Below are 21308 nucleotides of genomic sequence, written 5' to 3' on the forward strand. Positions count from 1 at the left end.
CGGGAGGCTGAGGCAGGAGAATGGTGGGAACCCGGGAGGCGGAGCTTGCAGTGAGCTGAGATCCGGCCACTGCACTCCAGCCTGGGCCACAGAGTCAGAGCCAGACTCCGACTCAAAAAATAAAATAAAAATTTAAAAAAAATCACAATGTAAGATATATTTTGTGAGATATGATTAAATAAATTTGCATATTAACATCTTTGAGCCATTTCAGTATGTTTTTTAATGTTGAGATAATGAAAACAGACCTGGAATAACTCTAGGGGTCGCTACCTACTCCCCTCCCTTGCCTATGAGCAAATCAGAGCTTTACCTCTTTTTCCACAGCCATGCGGTCTGTTTAAGATTAAATATATTAATACTAACGATCAGAGGAGAAAATAAAATGGGAACTCCATGAGTTATTCTGAAGAAGCGCAGGTCTTATCCAAAATCTTTCCATAGAAAAGTGGCATATCTGAGAAAGAAAAGATTGAAAAGCATCTTGACATAAAAATTCTACGAATGAATTTTGCACTCTTGAGATAATTTATGGATCCTCATTCAGGAGAGGCTGGTGCTGATCACACAGAAGGCATAAGAGTGGAGGGGAGAACACTGGAGTAGAGTATTTACAATGACAATTGAAAGGAAAACCGCTGTTACTGTTTTAATGTCATTTATAAATGGTTTTATTGTCTTAAATATACATCATGTGGATGCTATTTCATGCTTGGGGGCAAAATCTGTTTAGATTTTTGTTTCCAATAGTCTATTACAGACACTGTAATTATAAAATAACTTGCCCAAAATAATTCGGTGCGTTGATTAAAAAAAAAAAAAAAAAGGATCAGTGGAATTAATTCTTGACAAACTTGTGTAGAATGCAATTTGGGGAAAATTTATTTTCTTCCCCAAAGGAACTTTTATTAGAGTTCCTTTGTAAAAACAACACAGCATCTCTGGCTTCTGCTGAGAGTGAAATTTCTTAGAAGGAAATTTCTATTTAGTGCAAACTATGACATACCATGTATATTAAATCACCATAACCAAATGAAATTCCTCTCAGGGTCCCGGGAGAAGGTAGACTATGTCATAACCATGAGGTAAACAATGATGTATTTGAATAAACTTATGAGCCTTTAATGATGTAAGCCTCTTAGGAAGGAAAACTATCAGTTAAAGCAATATGCAGCGGTTTAATTGTAATACTTTTTCAGTACCGAAACGTAAGATGTGATTTTAGAACTTTTCTTCTCCAAGCTGGTCTTCATGGCCTGAGAAACCCGGGGCCAAACTCCTGAGATAAAGGTGGCCCCTCGCTTAGGAAAGCACACATACGATAGATTCTGACATAGATTTGCTTTGTGGAATCCGCACCGTTAGCTTTATTTATAAGCCTCACTTCTGAGATTTAAACATGAATTTTTTGTTTCTGCATTTATACTTCCTGGTTCATCCCGAAAACTCAGGCAGTCGATTTCCGTTCAGTGGGAGGGCAGTTAAGGAGACCTCATCTTCCAGCGCAGCTTCAAATGGATTCTCCCCTTGGCCTCTCTTCTTTTTCATTCCCCGATGGGTGACCACTGATTCCATCCCCAAGTCTTAGCCAAAAACGTGGGAGAGGATTCCCTCATTCCATAGAACTTAACCGAATGGGCATGGAGTTCTTTCCTAGCCAATGAGATCCTGGCTCTGCTGGGAGGGGGTTGCTGGGATATTTCAACAAATACGGCTGGAGCACTTCCATGCTCCAGGCATTCTAGAATCTCAGCATAGAGCTGTGGGTTACAGGGGACCCACTTCTGCCCTCATGGAGCTCCTGTCCCTTTGGGATATTGGGGTCCAACTCTTGGGGTACCCAGCATGAAGGGCCCTCCTCTGTGCATTCGTTCCTCTCTCTGGTCTAGCCTCTAAACTTTCACTTTCTTTGCCTCCTAAATCAGTATGTACCAAGGCCTTCCATAATGAGTCTTATGCTTTTACAATTTTCTGATCCAGCTTGAACGTTACAAATCGTATAAGCTAATCTGTTTCCCAAATGACAGAAGGAATTGCCAAAGAACCAAACCGAGCCACTGTTTACAAAACATTTTGATGTGAAAGGACAATGCTTTTTCTTTGTCCAATGTGTTTTGTATATGTAGATGTGTGTCTATAAAATATGTGTATTTCTATATACACATATACACATGTAAATCTCTTGAAGAGCAATGAAACCAAAATTATAAGAAATTACAGTATTCTCTTCAAGAAGTGATAGGACTATTGAAATCTCATGGTGTTTTTAAAATATAACCACTTGTGAAGACAGGCATGATCCTTTTAGAATTCTATCCAATTATATATGTGTGTGTGTGTGTGTATATATATATATATATATATATGTCTTCATAGAAAAAACTTGCCAGTAATCATTTTATGATGTACATATACAGTGGGACATTGTGTTGTACACTGTAAATATGTACAACTCATTAAAAAATACATAAAATAAGGCCAGGTGCAGTGGCTCATGCCTATATTCTTAGCACTTTGGGAGGATGAGGCAGGTGGATCACCTGAAGTCAGGAGTTTGATACCAGCCTGGCCAAATGGTGAAACCCCATCTTTACTAAAAATACAAAAATTAGCTGGGCATGGTGGTGGTGGTGCATGTAGTCCCAGCTACTCAGGGGGCTGAGGCAGGAGAATCATTGAACCTGGTAGGTGGAGGTTGCGGTGAACCAAGATCAGGCCACTGCACTCCAGTCTGGGTGACAGAGCTAGACTCTGTCTCAAAAAAATAAATTAAAAATACATAAAATAACCAAATTTTAAATGAACCCTGGATTATTAATATATCATTATCAATTATTTTAATAAGCCCTAAAAGTTCTGTAGTTTTTGTATTTCCTGAAGGAACTCGAACACATCTAGTATTACTGAAAATGTCATGAGGAAAGTTGCAAGTTTATTATTGGAAAATACATGTTTACATATTTCTATGTCTATACTTACTCTGTCATGTAGAGAAATATACACATATGCCAGGCATGCAGACTTTTTATTCAAGAAATTAATGTGAAAAACCATTTCCATATTGCACTAGCAAATCATTTAGGTATTCCTATTGAACGACTGCTTACAAGGAAGATAACAAGCTACCTAGACTGACTTTTAATCTATAGTAGGCATCAGATGATAGAGAAAGATGCTGCGACTCCTTAGATGTGAGGTAGCTGTCTTGCTACAAGCAGTTCTGATTTTCTTTGTATCAGGTTGATACTCTCCTAGTTGTCTTGTGTTTAGAATGTGTGGTTCAGTGGATGCAGTACAAGTGAACATGGATTTGCTTTTTCTTTTAAGTGAAGCCAGACTCAAATAGATGTGATGGGTGCTTTGGAGAGGAGGAAAACAGGCATCAGAGACAGATCACATTCACTCTTGACATTGTCTGATACAAAAGCAAGACATTTAACCTTAATGTCTTAACAATAGCAATGAAAGGCTTCAAGTACTGTAGCTTGTTGGAATATCTTTACTACTGGGCCAATCAAGTGTCACAGTGAGGAGTCAGAAAAACATTTGAAACTCTAACTTTAAAGTGCCTTAAATAAAGGGCAGTCTGTACCCTAGAGACATTATATTAAGTAGCGATCCCTGAGTTTAAAATTCAACAAGGTTTTAATAAAAAGAATTACACAGTAGCTTAAACATGTGTATATTTGTATGGGTTATACATTGTGATAAAAGTCTGTAATTGAAGTTTATATTGAGAGGTTTATATACTTTATATTAATGGTTTCAAATTAGTGATATGCTGAAGAGAACAGAAAAATAAATAAATGTAATAGGTACTGTTTACTGAGGCCAAAGTTAAGGTATAAAAATAATGTGATTATTACATGGAGTTTACAATAATTTTTACTTTGGGTCTCTCTCCAAATGATGGCAGAAATTTTAATCTGGTAAAATGTATATATACTCATGTGATTCACTGTGTATGTGTGTGTGTGTGTATGTATTTGATTCAGTCTTTTCTGAACCTTGCCTGCTTGATTCCATCTTCGCTGGTTGGTATCTAAGTCCAAGACAGTTATATGACCCCAAGGTACTGGGGGTTGAGAAAGTGTCTGGTTCCAGATCACCCTCTGCCGTGTCCTGACACAATTTGACATGTAACTCATTGCATCCAGTATTTTGTCACCAGCACCAAGACCTGCTTACCGAGGCCACGTAACTCAAGTGATCTCTTGTACTGAGGACCATGCAGGGCACCATGTGTGCCTCTCTTGGGCTCAGGAATTGTTAGATGGTCCCTGCACATCCATCTGGACTTCTTCATTGTGTCGATTTTGTCCTCACCACCTCTACCTGGTAGGAGAGGCTTTCCATAAGGATGATGACCTCCCAGGAGCCACAGCCACCTGTGCTCTTAGATCTCCCAAGCTCTCTGGGGCTGTTCTGTCCACAACAGTTCTCGCGGGGACATGATCACTGATCACTTCTTGCTGTCCAAATTGTCCCCATCCCTAGACCAGGCAAACCTTACTGAGTGACCAAATATTTCTAATCATAAGTTCTCTTCTATACAAAATAAAAAGCTGAAACACCTGACATCTGGTACTAATACCCCTTCCCACTTTTAATTCTGCTATAATATAGTGCATAATATAGTATACTATGTATTATGTAATACTATATTACTATATTATATAAAATCATATTTGTATTGTATGGTAATATAAAATACTACTATATTACTATATTGTATAATAAAATATATAGTATATAGTAATATAAAATATTACTATATTGTATAATAAAATATTACTATAAAATATGAATAACAATATATTACTGTTACTATATTATATAGTAAACAATATATAGTATACTATACTGTACATAAATACTGTACATAAATACTGTGTATAAATACTACACTATAGTAAATGTACTATAAATACAGTATAAAATATTGTCTTTATAAAATATATGTTTGCTATGTATCTCACATATAAACTATAGTATATAAAAAGGTTTACTATATATACTATATATAAAATATATAAAAGATTTTCAAAATTATGTACTATATACTCTATAATTTTTAAAAACTTTTTATACTTACAACTAATTTTGGATGAATTCTACAACAGAATTTGGAATAACTTATAGAAAATAAGCTATTTTACTGAAAAACTACTAGTCCAATAACTATAGATATAAGGCTTCTGAATTTACAGAATGCAGTCTATTTCCTGATTACCGAACCTCTGTATATGCCATTTGGAAATTAATGTCAGTCTCTCTGTCACATTCATAGGCAATAAGTTTTTTTGCATTTCAAAATAATTCCTTTTATTTATGGACAGCTTTCCTTTAGTAAAATTTCATACTCCCTTGGCGATTTGGAAAACACATTTTAAAATGTTTTAATGTATACGTCTTTAATTTGGGGCTATGTCTAGCTCTCTAAAATGAAGATACTTTAGCATGCTTGTATTTTTTTAAGAACACTAAAAAATTACAATAGGGTGTAACATATATGTTATATTTCTGTTGAAATATTCAAAGTTTGTCAATAATTTTATGTATACTAAGATATCCCCATACTACCCTGGACTGTCAAATCTGAATGACAGAAGGAAGACTCGCTACTGCAAGACACCTGTGTGGATTGTTGGGATTTACTTCAAAATATTCCCTTTTACTTCAAAATATTTCTGCTTCATAATTTACTATATGTTGAAAATAAGCCAGTTGCTTGTAAGAAGCAAGGGATTCCTCAAAGTGAGGCAGACAGGAATAAAATGTATTGCAAAGGTCCTCATGGACAAGATCCTCAGAGAAGTACTTTAGCATCCTCAGGAGCACATGTGTGAGCCACCAAGGAGTGAGTCTTGCCAGCTCCTTAAATGATTCCTCACTCTCAGCCAGTGTGGAGTAAATGGCCGTTAACATTTAATCACAAATTTAGCTCTTGAAAGCTCTTTATGATCAATTGGATCCACTCATCCTTCCACATCCCTGTCAACTAATGTTGGACTCCATTTTTTTTGCACACAACTATGAATGAATCCATTTCATTCCAGCTATTTGAAATCAGATCACTTGCCTGTATTTTACCTACATATGTAAATATTAAATTACCCGAAACCTCCAAACAGTAGTCCTATGACATTGGTTTTAAAAATCCCTTAGTATCTTGTTCCTACTTCCTGAACTAATATCATTTGACCACACTCCTTCATAATCACAAATCTTTATAAAACTTAATAATTAAAAGGGACATGAAATTGTATTTAAAGTGCTATCACATTATTTTGTACCTAAACTTACGCTAATAGATATGTAAAACTTCAAGATGGGCATTTACTAAATGAAATTATCCTCAATAGTTTTTGTTCAACTTACTTTTAGAACTTATGTTTTGTTATTAAATAGCATTATTTTGGTTACTAGATTATTTTCATCTTAATATGTTCTTGAGTACCTCTCAGTCTCAACCTTTCCAATGTATTTAATTATTTGAGATCATTATAGATTCACATGTAGTTAAAAGACATTATACAAAGAGTTTCTGTGTACTGTATACCAGTTTCTCCAGTGGAAGCCACTTGCAAAACTGTGGTACAATAATTACACTACCAGAATATTGATTTGGTGAAGGTAGGGACTGTTTCCTATCATGAGAATTTCTGGGGCAACTGCAAAGAAGAACAATTGTACAATAATTACACTACCGAATATTGATGTATTACAATCAAGATGGGGACTGTTTCCAATCATGAGCATTTGTAGGGCATCTGCAAAGTGGAACAATTGTTAGATCAGATGGCAGTTGCATGTTTCATTTTTAAAGGAAATATCAAACTTCTCCAGAAGTTTTCTGTTTTCTACAGAAAATGGCTGTACCATTTTATATTTCCACCAGCAATACAAGAGCAATCAGTTTTCTCCACATTCTAGCCAGCATGTGATGTTGTCATTATTTATTTTTATTTCAGCCATTCTGAACTTCTCCATTGTGTCGATTCTGTCCTCACCACCTCTACCTGGTAGGAGAGGTTTCCATACGGATGGTGACCTCCCAGGATGGTATTTCTCTGTGGTTTTAATTTGCATTCCTCTAATGTCTATTGATGTAGAGTAAAATATTCATGTGCTTATCTGCCGTCTGGATATCCTTTAGGTCACATGACTCTTATGCTTGTCGTCTATTTTCTAAATAGTTTGTCTTTTGCTGTTGAGTCTTGAGGTTAATTGTATATTCTAGATACTTGTCTTTTGTCAGATATTTGGCTTGCACATGTGTTCTCCCAGTCTGCAGCATACACGTTTATCCTCTTAATAGGGTCTTTTGCAGAGCAAAGTTTTTAGTTTTTATGAAATCCGATTTATTTTCTTTTTCTGGATTGTATACTTGGTGTCAAGTATAGAAACTCTGTGTAGCCCTAGACTCAGAAGACTTCCCCTATTTTTTTTTTCTAAGAGCCTAATTGCTTTACATTTTACATTTATATTTGTAATCCAATTGTTTAATCATAATTTGTTGATTTATTCTATGCAATTTCTTTTGAATCTGTTGAAAACAAGTTGGAGATACTTGTTTAGGTCTATTTCTGGGTTCTTTGTTCTGATCCATTGAGCTATGGGTTTATTTCTTTGCCAATCTGCCAATACCAAATAGTCTTAATAGTTGTAGATGTAAAATAAGTCTTGAAATCAGGTAAACTATTTTTCCTACTTTATTCTTCTCTCACAAAATTGTTCGAGCTATTCTATTTTTTTCTTTTTTGCCTTCTCATACACATTTTAAAGAGATCTTGCTATATCTTCAAAAATTCTTGCTGGGATTTTGATATAAATTGTGTAAAACCTGTATATCAATTTGGAAATAACCTATATCTTTACCTTGAATCTTCCAATCTATTAACATGGTATACCTCTCCATTTATTTAGCATTTCTTTGAATTTTTTCTTAGTGTTGTGTATTTTTCTGTATACACTGTTGGGCATATCTTACTGTATTTATACAAAAACTTTTCTTTTTTTGAGCTATTGTGATTTATGTATTTCACATTTTGATGTTAATGTGTTTATTGCTAGTATGCAGAAATACTATAGATTTTTGTATGTTCATTGTGTGCCCTGCACATGTGATGATATCAAGTATTAGCTCTACAAGTTTTCTTGTAGATTCCTTGGCATTTTCTATAAAGGTCATCATGCTATCTTCAAATAGTGGTAAATTAATTGATTCCTTTCTGACCCGTATGCATTTATTTTCTTTTCTTGTATTATCATATTTGTAGGATATTCCAGCACAATATTGAATACAACTGTTCAAAGCAGATATTTCTTGACTTGTTCCCAGTCTTACGCAGAAGCATGCAGTCTTTCACCACTAAGTAAAATGTTATCTTTAGGCTTTTGTGTGTGTGTGTGTGTGTATGTGTGGAGATATTCTTTGTCAACTTGGAGAAGATTCCCTCCAATCATATTTTACTGTAGAACTTTTCTCATGATTCAGTGATTATTATTGTCAAATGTTTTTTTCTTCTACAAGGATTACTATGATCTTGTGATTTTTCTTTGTTAGCCCATTAAGATTGCAGATTATATTGATTAATTTTCAAAGATTGGACCTTTCTTATATTCCTCTAATAAACACCAGTGTATAATTCTTATCTTGCCTACTTCTGTTTTCTCTTATTTTGTTAAGGATTTTTGCATCTATATGCATGAGAGATACTGTTTTTCTTTTATCTGTGTTTATCTGATTTTGATATCAGAGTGTCTTAGTCTACTTAGGCCGCCATAACAAAATACTATAAGTTATGGGGACTAAGAAATACAGTTTTACTTTTTCACACTTTTGGAGACTGAAGTCTGAGATCAGGGTCCGGAATAGTCAGTTCCTGGTGAGGGCTCTCTTCCTAACTTGTAGACAGCAGCCTTCCTGCTCCATGCTCACATGGTCTTTTATCAGTATGTGTCCAGGGAGAAAGGTATTCTTCTCTTTTCCTATTTTTAACGAACACTAATCCTGTGGGATCAGAGTCCTAATTCTTCAACATCATTTAACTATAATTACCTCTGTAAAGCCATGTTTCCAAATACAGTTATGTTGGGGGTTAGGGCTTCGATGTATGAATTGGTGGGAGGAGCATAATTCAGCCCATAAGGGAAAGGATAGTGTCAATGCCACAAAATTACTAGAAAAGCATTCCATCCACTTACACTTTCTGGAAGAGACTGTGTACAATTAGTGTTAATTCTTTAAAGTGTGTACAAATGGTGTTGATTATTTAAAGGTAGAATTCTCCAGTAGCAACATTTGGAACTGGATATTTATTTGGGGTAAGTTTTAATAGCTATATGGTAATTTACATTATGTATTTTTTCATTGGTTAGTTGTAATAGTTCTTTTTTTGAGTTAGTGACCAATATTTTCTTAGTTGCCAATTTTACATACGTAGTTTCTGTAGTAACTTTTTAATTTTTTTGATGTCTTCTGAGTTCATAGTAATATTTGATGTTTAATGACTAACAATGACTACTTGTACCTTCTGAAACTCCCAATTATTTAGTCAGTCTTTGTCAATTTTAATGATTTTTTTTCCAAAGCACTGGCTTTTTTTCATTATTCTTTTTTCTTTCATTTATTTATTTATTTATTTATTTATTTTGCTTTCTGTTTCCTTTAGTTTGTTTTGTGTTTTTTTTTTTTTTTTTCCTTTTACAGTTCTTTAAATGAGAATTTGGATTAGGGATTTGGGAGTTTTTCTCTTTTCTAAGTTCTGTTTTTAGTGCTACTAATTACCTTCTCAGCACTACTTAGCTGAGTCTTACAAAGTTTAATATGTTGTATTTTATATTTTCATTCAGTTTATCTATATTTTTATTTTCCTTGAGACTTCCTCTTTGATCCATGGATTATTTAGAAGTGTGCTGTTCATTTTCCAAGTAATTATATATTTTTCTGTTATTTTTATCTTACTGATTTCTAATTGGATTCCACTGTGTGGTCAGAGAATAGATGCTATATGATTTTGGTTATTTTAAATGTATTGAAGTTTGTTTTTATGGTCTCAAATATGGTTTATCTTGGTATATGTTCTATGGGCACTTGAAATACGTGCGTACTCTGTTCTTGTTGGATAAAGTGTTCTATAAATATTGATTAAATACTGTTGTGGAGGGTTGATGAGTTCTGTATTCTTGCTGGTCTTCAGTCACAGAGTCACAGGAGGATTTAAACTCACTGTTTTGTTTCTTTCTTAAAGCAGTGTTTGCTTCACTGACTTGTCTTCTGTATTGTGTTCAATAACATATAAACCACAAAGCATTGTCTGCTGGTATGACACTGGTTTCTTTTTCCGTTCATCAGTCATTTACTTCTTCATGTGAATGGACTGTCTGGAAGTGGTTAGGATTGGCATCCAATGGGAAAAAATAAAAAGAACAAATGAGTGTCTTTAAGGGGATTGAATTTAAAAAAAAAGCAGACAGCGGATACTGCAGTTTACAAAAATGAATACAATTTGAGAGTTGGTGAAGATCCCTGTGAATTGTAACAGATAGGAAAGGTGATAAACCAAAAGACAGGGAGGGAGGAGGCTCCTAGGAGGGTGAAAAAGGACAGACCAGCCTCCACAGCACAGGTGTTTGTGGATTTTATGACATTAAAAAATAAGCTACTTACCAGAATGTGGATATTTTTAGCATTCTTATGTTGGGAGTCCCATTGTGGATCACAGAGCTGTGTCAGGATTGATTTGCCCTCTGGACAGCTCACAGCCTGTTGCACTGGGCCTTTGCCATCCTGATCATCTCACTCACTTTCCCTAAGAGCACTGCTTGGAATCCAGCTGAAACACAGATTGTTTCATGACCACACATGCACACGCTTTTCCTGTCATATGTTTTTTGTTTTTTTTTTTTTAATTAGAAAAAATTTAAGAACAGTGAATTAGGAAAAATAGATAATGCATGCTGGGCTTAATACCTACATGATGGCTTGAGAGGTGCAGCAAACCACCATTACACACCTTAACCTGCATAATAAACCTGCACATATTGCACATGTACGCCAGAACTTAAAATTTAAATTAAAACTTAAAAAAATGTTGGTGGTAGATTATTGCCATACAAAACCAAGGAGCATTTAAGACAACGGTGTATTATATAAGTAAGAATTTTCAAGAAGAAATTTTCTCAAAAGTTATTTAAATAAACAAACTCGAATACTTGAAAATGTTTAATTTCAAATACCTACCAACCAAAGCCATGTGTACGGATTATCTAAGTGTTTAATGTCATACTTCAAGTGAATATACCACTGTTAAAGTTATTCAGTGACTTCATCAAGTAAGCTTTTTTGATAAATTCATACTTTTAACTCTGTTCGTGTCTTTTTTGTTTGTTTGTTTTTTAATTTAGATTATCGGGATTTCAGCTGCCCTCGTCTATAGTGAGTACAGGATCTATCCTCACTCTGTGGTTCACAACAGACTTCGCTGTGAGTGCCCAAGGTTTTAAAGCATTATATGAAGGTAGGAGATTGATTGTGTTTTGCACATGCATTCACTGTCCAAATGATCCAACACATACCACTCTGAATTAACAATGAAAAATTTTGCTGCTGTCACAGGTCATTTCATGGTGTAGACATTTGGCTTCGGTGTAATACAGTGGCATTGGATAACACTGTTATAATCGCCAAACTTTCCAGCCTAAAACATGTTCACAATTTTTTTTCTTATCACTAGAACTTTTCTTTTTTGAGTTTTCTTTTTATTAACTTGTGGTTGAATAAGTTTTGAGAAGTCTGAATAGCCCTCTTATGTGGCAAAGAGTTCATTTTTAATGCAGAAGAGCTTTATTAAATTTTTGGTTGGACAATTATACTGATAGTGCTTGAGTAAAGGAAATTTCATTAAATGAGCTTTTGTTGTCAAAGCTGAAATTTTTAATAGAATTTGCTTTTACTGTTGTTTGATCATGCAAGGCGTAGAGATTTTATTTGTTTTCATGTCTTCGGATTTGGTGCCGAGATGCCTTTGGGGTATGGCTATCATTATTAAAATAGCTTTTGGCAGGATTTTTTTTAAAAGGCAAAGATAGAACTTTGGAAAATGAAATTATCACTTCAAGTATTAGGTTTTAAGAAATTGAACTAGTTAATGCTTTAAAGGCTGACTTGTGTCTACTTTAGTACTGTTTTGCATGGAAGTTTAAATTGCCTTTTACATGTAATGTAAGAGCTATTGTCTGTAAGACAAACTCTGGAGTCTGTAAACTTAAAAAGCAATCTGTGGGTAGAGGTGTAAACCAATTCCTATTTGCAACATACACTGTTTACTTTGGATGTCGTTCTCTGCTAAGTCACAAATTACATATTCTTATTGGGAATGCTCTGCCTTTAGGGAACAATCGTATTTTGTGGAAAGTTAAAATCTACATGTGGTTTGTGCAAGTGAGTTTGGCTGTAGTGAAATTATCAGAAAATGGTGGAAGGTTCTCTTTGCAGAGACATAGGAATAGACCGACTCATCCTCTCACTTAAAGTTACATGTGGAATAATGCTGAGAATGGTGGGAGATTCTGCCTCTAACGTCGTTCAGGCCACTGCATTTGTGCATAAGCAAAGCATCAGTGGCTGGAAAGGGTCTATCACCTTTAAGTACAACACTATCAAGGGATAAGTTAATCTTTGGAAAGCAATGGGCTACTTTAAGATCAATGGATGTTATTAGCGCTGTTTTGATTATATCAAGGTACCACTGCATATAAACCCTAAATTCACATAATTTCATTTTTTGCAGAATATTAAAAAAGCATCTCTAAAGCAATCCATACCTGCTCTATGCCAAGCATATTTTGTCCAGTTAATGTACAGTATTTGTTTAAAAAATAGATAATGCTTCCACATTTTAGAAAACTTGGCAATTTTTCTCCACTCCTGATAAAGTTGACAGTTGAAAACGAAGTCTTGCTAGGTTCCCAAAATTAATGTTGTGGAAATTCCTTTGCTGTTGAGAAATTACCACGTGAATAGTTCTATCAAATATGTCTGGACTATTGTTGGCTTAACTGGTGGTCATGATGGTATAATAAAGAAGATAGGGCAAGATCGTCTATGTTGGAAAAATATTTCTGTGTTACTCCAAAAGAACAACTGGAAAACTTTCTAGAAAATGGAATAGGGTCATAAGTTACCTGTATTTATTTTTTAATGTGGCTATGTAGAAAATGTCTTTGTGATATTTCGATTTGAAATGGTGATATTATAGTCTGATGTTTACAAGTAAAGCCAAACCTATGTTTTAAAAGAAAAAAAAACCCTGTTAAAAAGGTGCTTTGTTGGCTAAACCAAAATTGTATCCAGTATTTAATATCTGTGTGTTTAAAACTATTTATCTGTTAGCTTCAAGGTCTCCTGCAAAAATGAGTGTGTATTATTAGGAGAAAAATTGTCAATTATAGTCTTAAGTAGAAGAGTAAAGATAAGATAATCTAGAGGAGAGTTTTTATAGCAATTTTTATTGCAAGTACCAAATACTTTACCCATTAACTTTAGACAACTGTAACTTACCAAGGCAGTGTCATGGGAAAAAGTGAGAATTTATTAAAAGTGCATGACATAAGCAAATACACCTATTCATATATGTATATAAGCAGAATCATTGATGATTAGAAAAATATCTCAAGTTGCTTTAGAATCACAAAATTCTCTTTCTGATATCTGAGATTTCCTCCTTTCCCATCAGTTCTTATTTTGAAGAGACCGCCCAGGGATTCTGTTATTTGACCCATCAAGTAATTTGTATGAGTCAAATAATAGAATAAAATACTGATATATAATCCAAGACCTATAAAGGCAACTGGATTTAGATATAAAATGAGCTTTCATATTATAATAAATTCATTTTTTTATTTAAAACATGGAATTTTGGTAGTATTACCTGACTGCTGCATAAATTTTTAATGGAAATTTATTGTCTTGAAAGGAGAAGAATCTTCTGAACATGTAAGATCTATGTAAACATGATCACCTTGGGAACAAACATAATCCGGACAAAGAACTCAAGTGTTTTCTGGCAGTACTTTGGAATAGGCATTATTTACATAAATTATTATTCATACATGGAACTATTACGCTACATAATGAGAATAGAAACAATAAATTAAAATATTGTAATTAACGTGTTTGTTCATTGAATTTAACTCTGGAAATCCAGTGGGAACACTGACAAATTTTATACTAACATTGATTATTTAGAGTGTTTGACTTTCTGAATATAGACCTTAGCAAGTCTTAGTAATTAAGTGTATATATTAAAATTAACACATTTTAACTGCTAAATATAGAATAAAATTGAAGTTACTAACTTAATTCAGTGTTGTAAGATTTTACTTGCTAGTTCTATACTTGGACATTAGTCTTCATTGTGAACCAACAATGTTGCATAGCTGTCTTTGATAAATTTATAACAGAAAATACTAGGATTATATATAAGTTATAATAAGATTACTATTAAATTTCCTATATGTGCCCAATTTTGAAGTACTATGTCTATAAATTTTATTTGTGTATTGTTCTTCTTTTACCATAATCTCAAGTATTAAAAAACATTATTTTGTCATCAAGCTTACCTATGTTTTAAGAAAAACATCTAGGAAGAAAATTGACATGAGACAAAGGCTGACAAATATTAGACTTGAGGACATTGAAGAAAATATATGGATGGGGTGATACACAGTCATCTAAAAATTGTTCCCCGAAAAGCCTCTCTCTCTGATGCACTTTTTCTGTCTTTAGGTTTTAAAAAAGAATTGATCTATTTTATAATGGTTTTTCTTATTAGTAAAAATGTAAGCTAAATGTTGGAAACATGAGAATCTATTATCAAAACTCTTAGACTCAAAATGTTCATTATTTTGGTTCTAAGGACTAAATATTATCAATTTTAATGCACAGCTTTATTTTTAATGAATATAATTTCAAATGTTTTGGAAACTAGGACTAAATATCCATTTTAATGCACATCTTTATTTTTAATAAATATAATTTCAAATGTTTTGGAAACTATTTGGGAAATTCTTTGTACAGTGGACTTCAATAATTTAAATATTGGTTATATTTTTAAAATCTAGCTTGTATGAATTATATGCAATAATTTAGGTTGACTTTTTAGTTCATTTTGTAAGTAAAATAAGGTTTTTTTGAAGTTAGTTGTATTCTTTATGATCCACTAGCTTTTGGAAAATATAATTTTTGTACATAATACAACTTTTTTTTTTGGATAGAAAACACCAACTCTGAATTGAAATAGTGACTCCAATATTTATTAACTAGAATCACTACTTGCTTTGTATAGAACTTTTCTCAGTAGCATAAGGCAATTCTATAGATTGGACACAGTTTTTCGTAACAATTGGCAAAGACTTTATTCATGGGATGGCAGGTTTTGAAATAAATCTGAATGAAATTAGTATGCATTTTGATACAGACATTTATAATCAAATTGACAAGGCAGAAGAAAGGTTAAATTAGATTATTGATTAAAGCAAAGCTGATAAGAATGTTAGGAATCTATTAAGATTCCTTTAAATATCGTAACTGACATGGTAGTTAAAAAGAGAATTCTTAAATGCAAACACAAGTATCACATGTTTATTTTAACATACTAATTTTACATATTCAACATTTGCCTCAGCTTCCCTAGGGACCATCTGTAAATAAATTGGTTTTAATTTTTTTTTTATTATACTTTGTTTTAGGGTACATGTGCACAACATGCAGGTTTGTTACATATGTATACATGTGCCATGTTGGTGTGCTGCATCCATTAACTCGTCATTTACATTAAGTATATATCCTAATGCTATCCCTCCCCTCTACCCCCTCCCCACAATAGGACCCGGTGTGTGATGCTCCCCTTCCTGTGTCCAAGTGATCTCATTGTTCAATTCCCACCTATGAGCGAGAACATGCGGTTCTTGTGATAGTTTGCTGAGAATGATGGTTTCCAGCTGCATCCATGTCCCTACGAAGGACACAAACTCATCCTTTTTTATGGCTGCATAGTATTCCATGGTGTATATGTGCCACATTTTCTTAAACCAGTCTGTCACTGATGGACATTTGGGTTGATTCCAAGTCTTTGCTATTGTGAATAGTGCCGCAGTAAACATACGTGTGCGTGTGTCTTTATAGCAGCATGATTTATAATCCTTTGGGTATATACCCAGTAATGGGATGGCTGGGTCAAATGGTATTTTTAGTTCTAGATCCTTGAGGAATCACCACACTGTTTTCCACAATGGTTGAACTAGTTTACAGTCCCACCAACAGTGTAAAAGTGTTCCTATTTCTCCGTATCTTCTCCAGTATATGGTGTTTCCTGACTTTTTAATGATCGCCATTCTAACTGGTGTGAGATGGTATCTCATTGTGGTTTTGACTTGCATTTCTCTGATGGCTAGTGATGATGAGCATTTTTTCATGTGTCTGTTGGCTGTATGAATGTCTTCTTTTGAGAAGTGTCTGTTCATAATCCTTTGCCCACTTTTTGATGGGGTTGTTTCTTTCTTGTAAATTTGATTGAGTTCTTTATAGATTCTGGATATTAGGTTTTAAATTTTATGCATAAAATCTCTAAGAATCTGAAAGTATCTTACATTTTAATGACTAAATAATGGGGGTATAGTGAGAGATTTCAGTATTACTAAATAGCAAAATTTTGCTTGTGGCAGAAATTATTTTTCATATAAATAAAATTGTTATTGGTTGGAGTGGGAAAAGCATTTGCCCATGGATGTGGTCTCAGTGAAATCTAAAGGAATTGTATTCTTTTATGTTTGTTTTTGTCTTAAAATCATTCATTCTATCAATTACAACATTGTGTTCTCTTTAAAGTGTATGTGTGAATAGATAGAAAGGTAGATAGGTAGATGGATAGATGATGAAGAAAATGGATGGTAATATAGGTAGATGGTAAATAGATGGATATATAGGTGATGGATGAATTAAAAATGAACAGATGTGTAAGCTAGATATATGATAGATAGATAATGGATAGATTAAGAATGGATGGATGGTTAGGTAGATAGATTGGTTGGTAGTTAGGTAGGTAGGTGAATAGACAGATAGACAGATATGCCCAGGATGGTGTAAAGCTGATCCATGCCTTTTCTTATTAAATCTTCACAGAAATTGTCTAAGTGAAATAAGGTGACCTATTATTATCAGGTAGAGAAAGTGAAGTAGTTAACTACAGTATTTTAGTTTCCCAAGATCCCATGGCTGCTAGGGAATGAAAGCAGAAATTATCCACATGTCTATGTATCTACAGAAGTTGCAATCTTTATACAATAACTGTTTCCTCTTGTATATATTACATTTATTTATGTATACACACACACAAATTCACACTCAAAATGCATACATATGTACACATATGTGCCCACACACATGGCTGTCCATACTTACACATGCACACGTGTAATTGGATACACAGATTTGCTCATTCATTTCTTCTTTCATTTATTTACTCAGCATTCACAGGGCCTCTAACAGAGACACAATACTGAGTTAAATTACGGGAATACAAAGATGAAATGAATAGTGCTTATTCTCAGTGACTAGTGAAGGAGAATGAAACAATCGAAGAGAACATTGGTGTAATTGACGTGACTCAGTAGTCATTCTGGCTTTATAAAACAGAGCAAAAGAGCAAGGGAAAGACCAGGTCTACATGGGCTATGTAGAGACCATCACAGAGTGGACGCTCGGTTCATGACCTGACGAGTGTGTTTTTAAGGCACATGTGTGAAATGTCTACTTTGTGTCAGACCCTGAATACAAGTTCTCAAGGAAGACAGACAATAGAAGGATCTTCTGGAGTGAGGAGGAACACCTGCAGAAGTATGGAGAAAAACAGATGGCTGTCTTTGAGAACACTCAGCAATGTGGTTTACAGGAAGAGGGGTCACAGAAGTGAGGCAGAGTTGATGGAAGCTGAGTTTAGTGGGGAACAGAGGCAGATGATCTTGAGCCTGGGTTCTCTGGAGTTCAGAGAGCCTGGAGCTGAGCCCTTCTGCCCTATCTCAGGGTTAGAAAGTTGAGTTTACATTGTTTCATCCTTGCAATAGAAAACTTACTCTGTGAGATCCTTTACAAAAAAGCTGAATTACTTTCACTGGACTGTGAAATGAAGGGATAGCACTTGTTTGCATCTACTTCTATGTGACAATTTATCACCTTTGGTTTTAAGTGATGGTTGTAATATCCCAAAATACAGGGAGAAGACAGAACATGGAGTAAATGAATTCTGAATTCCCACAGCACTTAATGGAAGCCAATAGATGGCACCTCATATGCCTACTCTATGGCCATTACTCTTTGTACTGTTGAGGGCAATACTTAACCCTAAGGAAAATTTGAATCCTTGACACTTGGCACATGATAAATACTCAAAAGTATTTTTTGATAAAAATGTACACTCAACCCCAACTTAATTTTTTCTAGTAGTTCATATTCCCCAGAAACCTGAAAGGAAAACTGCCAGTAAGCATTGCAATTGAAAACTTTGAATTTGATTTTCTCTGTAGTGAACACACCCACTGATGCAAAAGTTTCTAAGAAAAAAAATCGCTGAACTGATTTAAAGATCAAGAGATTATGTGATCTACAGTATGGATCATAGTTTATGACTTACAAACCATGCATAACCAGATCCTCTTATAAATTTTGCTCAGTGTAGGACATGAAATTTAATCCTCACAAACAGAAAATGAGTGATCAGTATTTCTTAATGCATTGAACATTTATTTTATGAAAGAAAACGGCCTACACTTTTATATAGTCCTTGAATTTTCACCAGAGAAAAGTGAATCTTGGCTGCCAGATGGCCCTTTTCTTCAGGTTTCAGGAAGTGATTAACTCTAAGGATGGGCGGGACTTCCTGTTACCGGAGTGTCCCTCTGTTGGCTGAATATATGTGGCATATCCCTCTGACACATCCCTCAAGCAGAATTTTCTTTCTTTAACACCTATGGATCTGGATTTAGAAAGAGCAGCCTAGATTATTACCCTTCAAGCTCAAAGCTTTATGTAGAATGTCAGCACTGATTTATTTCTCCCTTGAAGTGATTACACAAACTCCACCTGAATTAAAGCGTGGAGCATGCATGATGCACCTGGCAGGATAGAAATGTTTCATTTTCAAGAAGGTGCTAGCACAGGAACAGCAGCTGGCTCTCCAATAGCCCACACTGTAACATTGTTTTAGATTTATAACAATCCTAGAGCTTGAAACAAATGCAAAATTTCAGTAATTACTTTTCTCTGGGCTAATTAGGTAACTTAGACTGGTAAACCCAGGTATCCTTTCTGTAAACACACTCCTTCCTCATTTTATAACAAGTAGAACTAGAGTCCTCACCTTAGCTATCTCTAGGTTTATTTGCCAGAATCTGCCGAAATCTCTCCTTTGTCCTCCATTTGCAGGAGTTTTGAACACTAGCTATATTAGAACCACTAATCAATGTTAAATGACATTTGAAAATATTCACTGGGTAAGTTCCAGGGATCTGTGGTACACCATTGCATGTATAGTCAACAATACTGTCTTGTACAATTGAATATTTGTTATAAGGGTAGATCTCATAATAAGTGTTCTTGCTGTGATAAAATGATTTTTAAAAGAAAAGAATTAGTGCTGTGAGTACATGAACACTAACATCTTCTAAAAGTGGGGATATATCAGAGATATAATTGCCTTCTGAAAGTACAACTTTAAGACAATCAAATGATGAGATGCTGAACTGCCCTAAAGAAACAAATTTAGCTAAATCTAGCAAAGCTTACATGCCACCTGTAACTTCTAATGTGTCTGATAAAGGAATGAATGATAGAATTGGTTTGGGCAGCCCCATGAACCTAGTAAAAGCACAGAGCCTGAGGAGAAGCTGTGTCATTTAGGATCAGCCTCAAGGAAAGGAAACCTTAGCCAGCTCACAGTCGCACCCTGATGGTTGCAGTCAACTGAGCAACCCTCCCTGGGATGGTTGTGAATGTAGGTTGTTAACTAATTATTCTGGTCCACTGTGAGGCTATCCATATTCTATATATCTAACTTACTTAATTTGAGGGTCATGAAATACCTCTTTCCATGAAGCTGTGAAATTATATGCACAATTTTGTAAGTGTGTTTTTCTGGAAAGAACATTGTATAGATTTCAAGTTGTTCCAAATCTCATAACTATTGAAAATATAAAAATGGCTTCTGTCCATCGATGATATAAACTCTGTTAACCTGAGGTATCAACCTGTCTTTTATCTGATTGTTGTCAGTTATCTTATGTTTTACTTTTTCTTGTTCTGAATTCCTTGTTTAGGCAGGCATCCTTCCATTACAATTTGGCTTCACATGCAGGCCTAGAGTGACTTAAATGAAAACAACAAAACTGTCATAACAGTATAGGTATCAATGTCAATAGTCTAATTCCTATGAACTGTAATTTATTAATTTTTCACTTTGTCTTTATATGTTGGTTATGTGAACTTAACATACATTTAACCCTGGAAATAAATCTTTGTATCACAAAATCTGGTTTCTGATTCATTTGGAATAGACCATTGCAAATTCATTAAGACAAATTACACTTGTGCGGCTGTATTAGTCCATTCTTGTATTAATACAAAGAAATACCTGAGACTGGGTAATTTACAAAGAAAATAGGTGTAATTGCCTCACGGTTCTGCAGGCTGGACAGGAAGCATGACACTGGCATCTGCATGGCTTCTGGTGAGGCCTCAGGAAGCTTCCAATCATGGTGGAAGGCAAAGGAGGAGCCAGCGTGACACATGGCAAAAGCAGAAGCAAGAGAAAGAGTAAGAGGTGCCACACACTTTTCAGTTCACTTTTGGTGAATCTTTTTCACTGTGCCCAGGAGAGCACCAAGGGGATGGTGCTAAGCTATTTATGAGAAATCCACCCCCCCACCTATGATCTACTCACCTCCTACCAGGCCCTACTTCCAATGTTGGGGATTACACTTTAACATGAGGTTTGCACATTGACAAATATCCAGACTATATCAGAGGGACATTGAGATATTTACCTAATCCTTTGCCCTGGCTACACACACACACACACACACACACACCCCTCGCTATGTTGTTGTGTACTTTCTATCAGGTATCATGAGAAGTTCTAGTACTATTAAAAATAATTCCTTTTAGTCCTATATGTATTGACCTCAGGAGATGTGCACAGTACATTAAAGTGAAAAAAAAATGCAACATAATTCCATTTTGGTAAAAATAT

At 34.6% G+C, this 21308-nt stretch overlaps 1 protein-coding gene across 1 annotated transcript in view; it reads left to right on the forward strand.

Annotated features, from left to right (window-relative positions):
• CSMD1 (CUB and Sushi multiple domains 1) overlaps positions 1-21308 on the forward strand; it is a 2061182-nt gene that overhangs the window by 565581 nt on the left and 1474293 nt on the right. The window contains exon 3 of the mRNA XM_025393463.1: positions 11413-11525. Within this exon, the coding sequence (XP_025249248.1) occupies positions 11413-11525 (113 nt within the window). The remainder of the gene's footprint in view (positions 1-11412; positions 11526-21308) is intronic.

Source organism: Theropithecus gelada, chromosome 8 (assembly GCF_003255815.1).
Source record: "Theropithecus gelada isolate Dixy chromosome 8, Tgel_1.0, whole genome shotgun sequence".
NCBI classification, from domain to species: domain Eukaryota; kingdom Metazoa; phylum Chordata; class Mammalia; order Primates; family Cercopithecidae; genus Theropithecus; species Theropithecus gelada.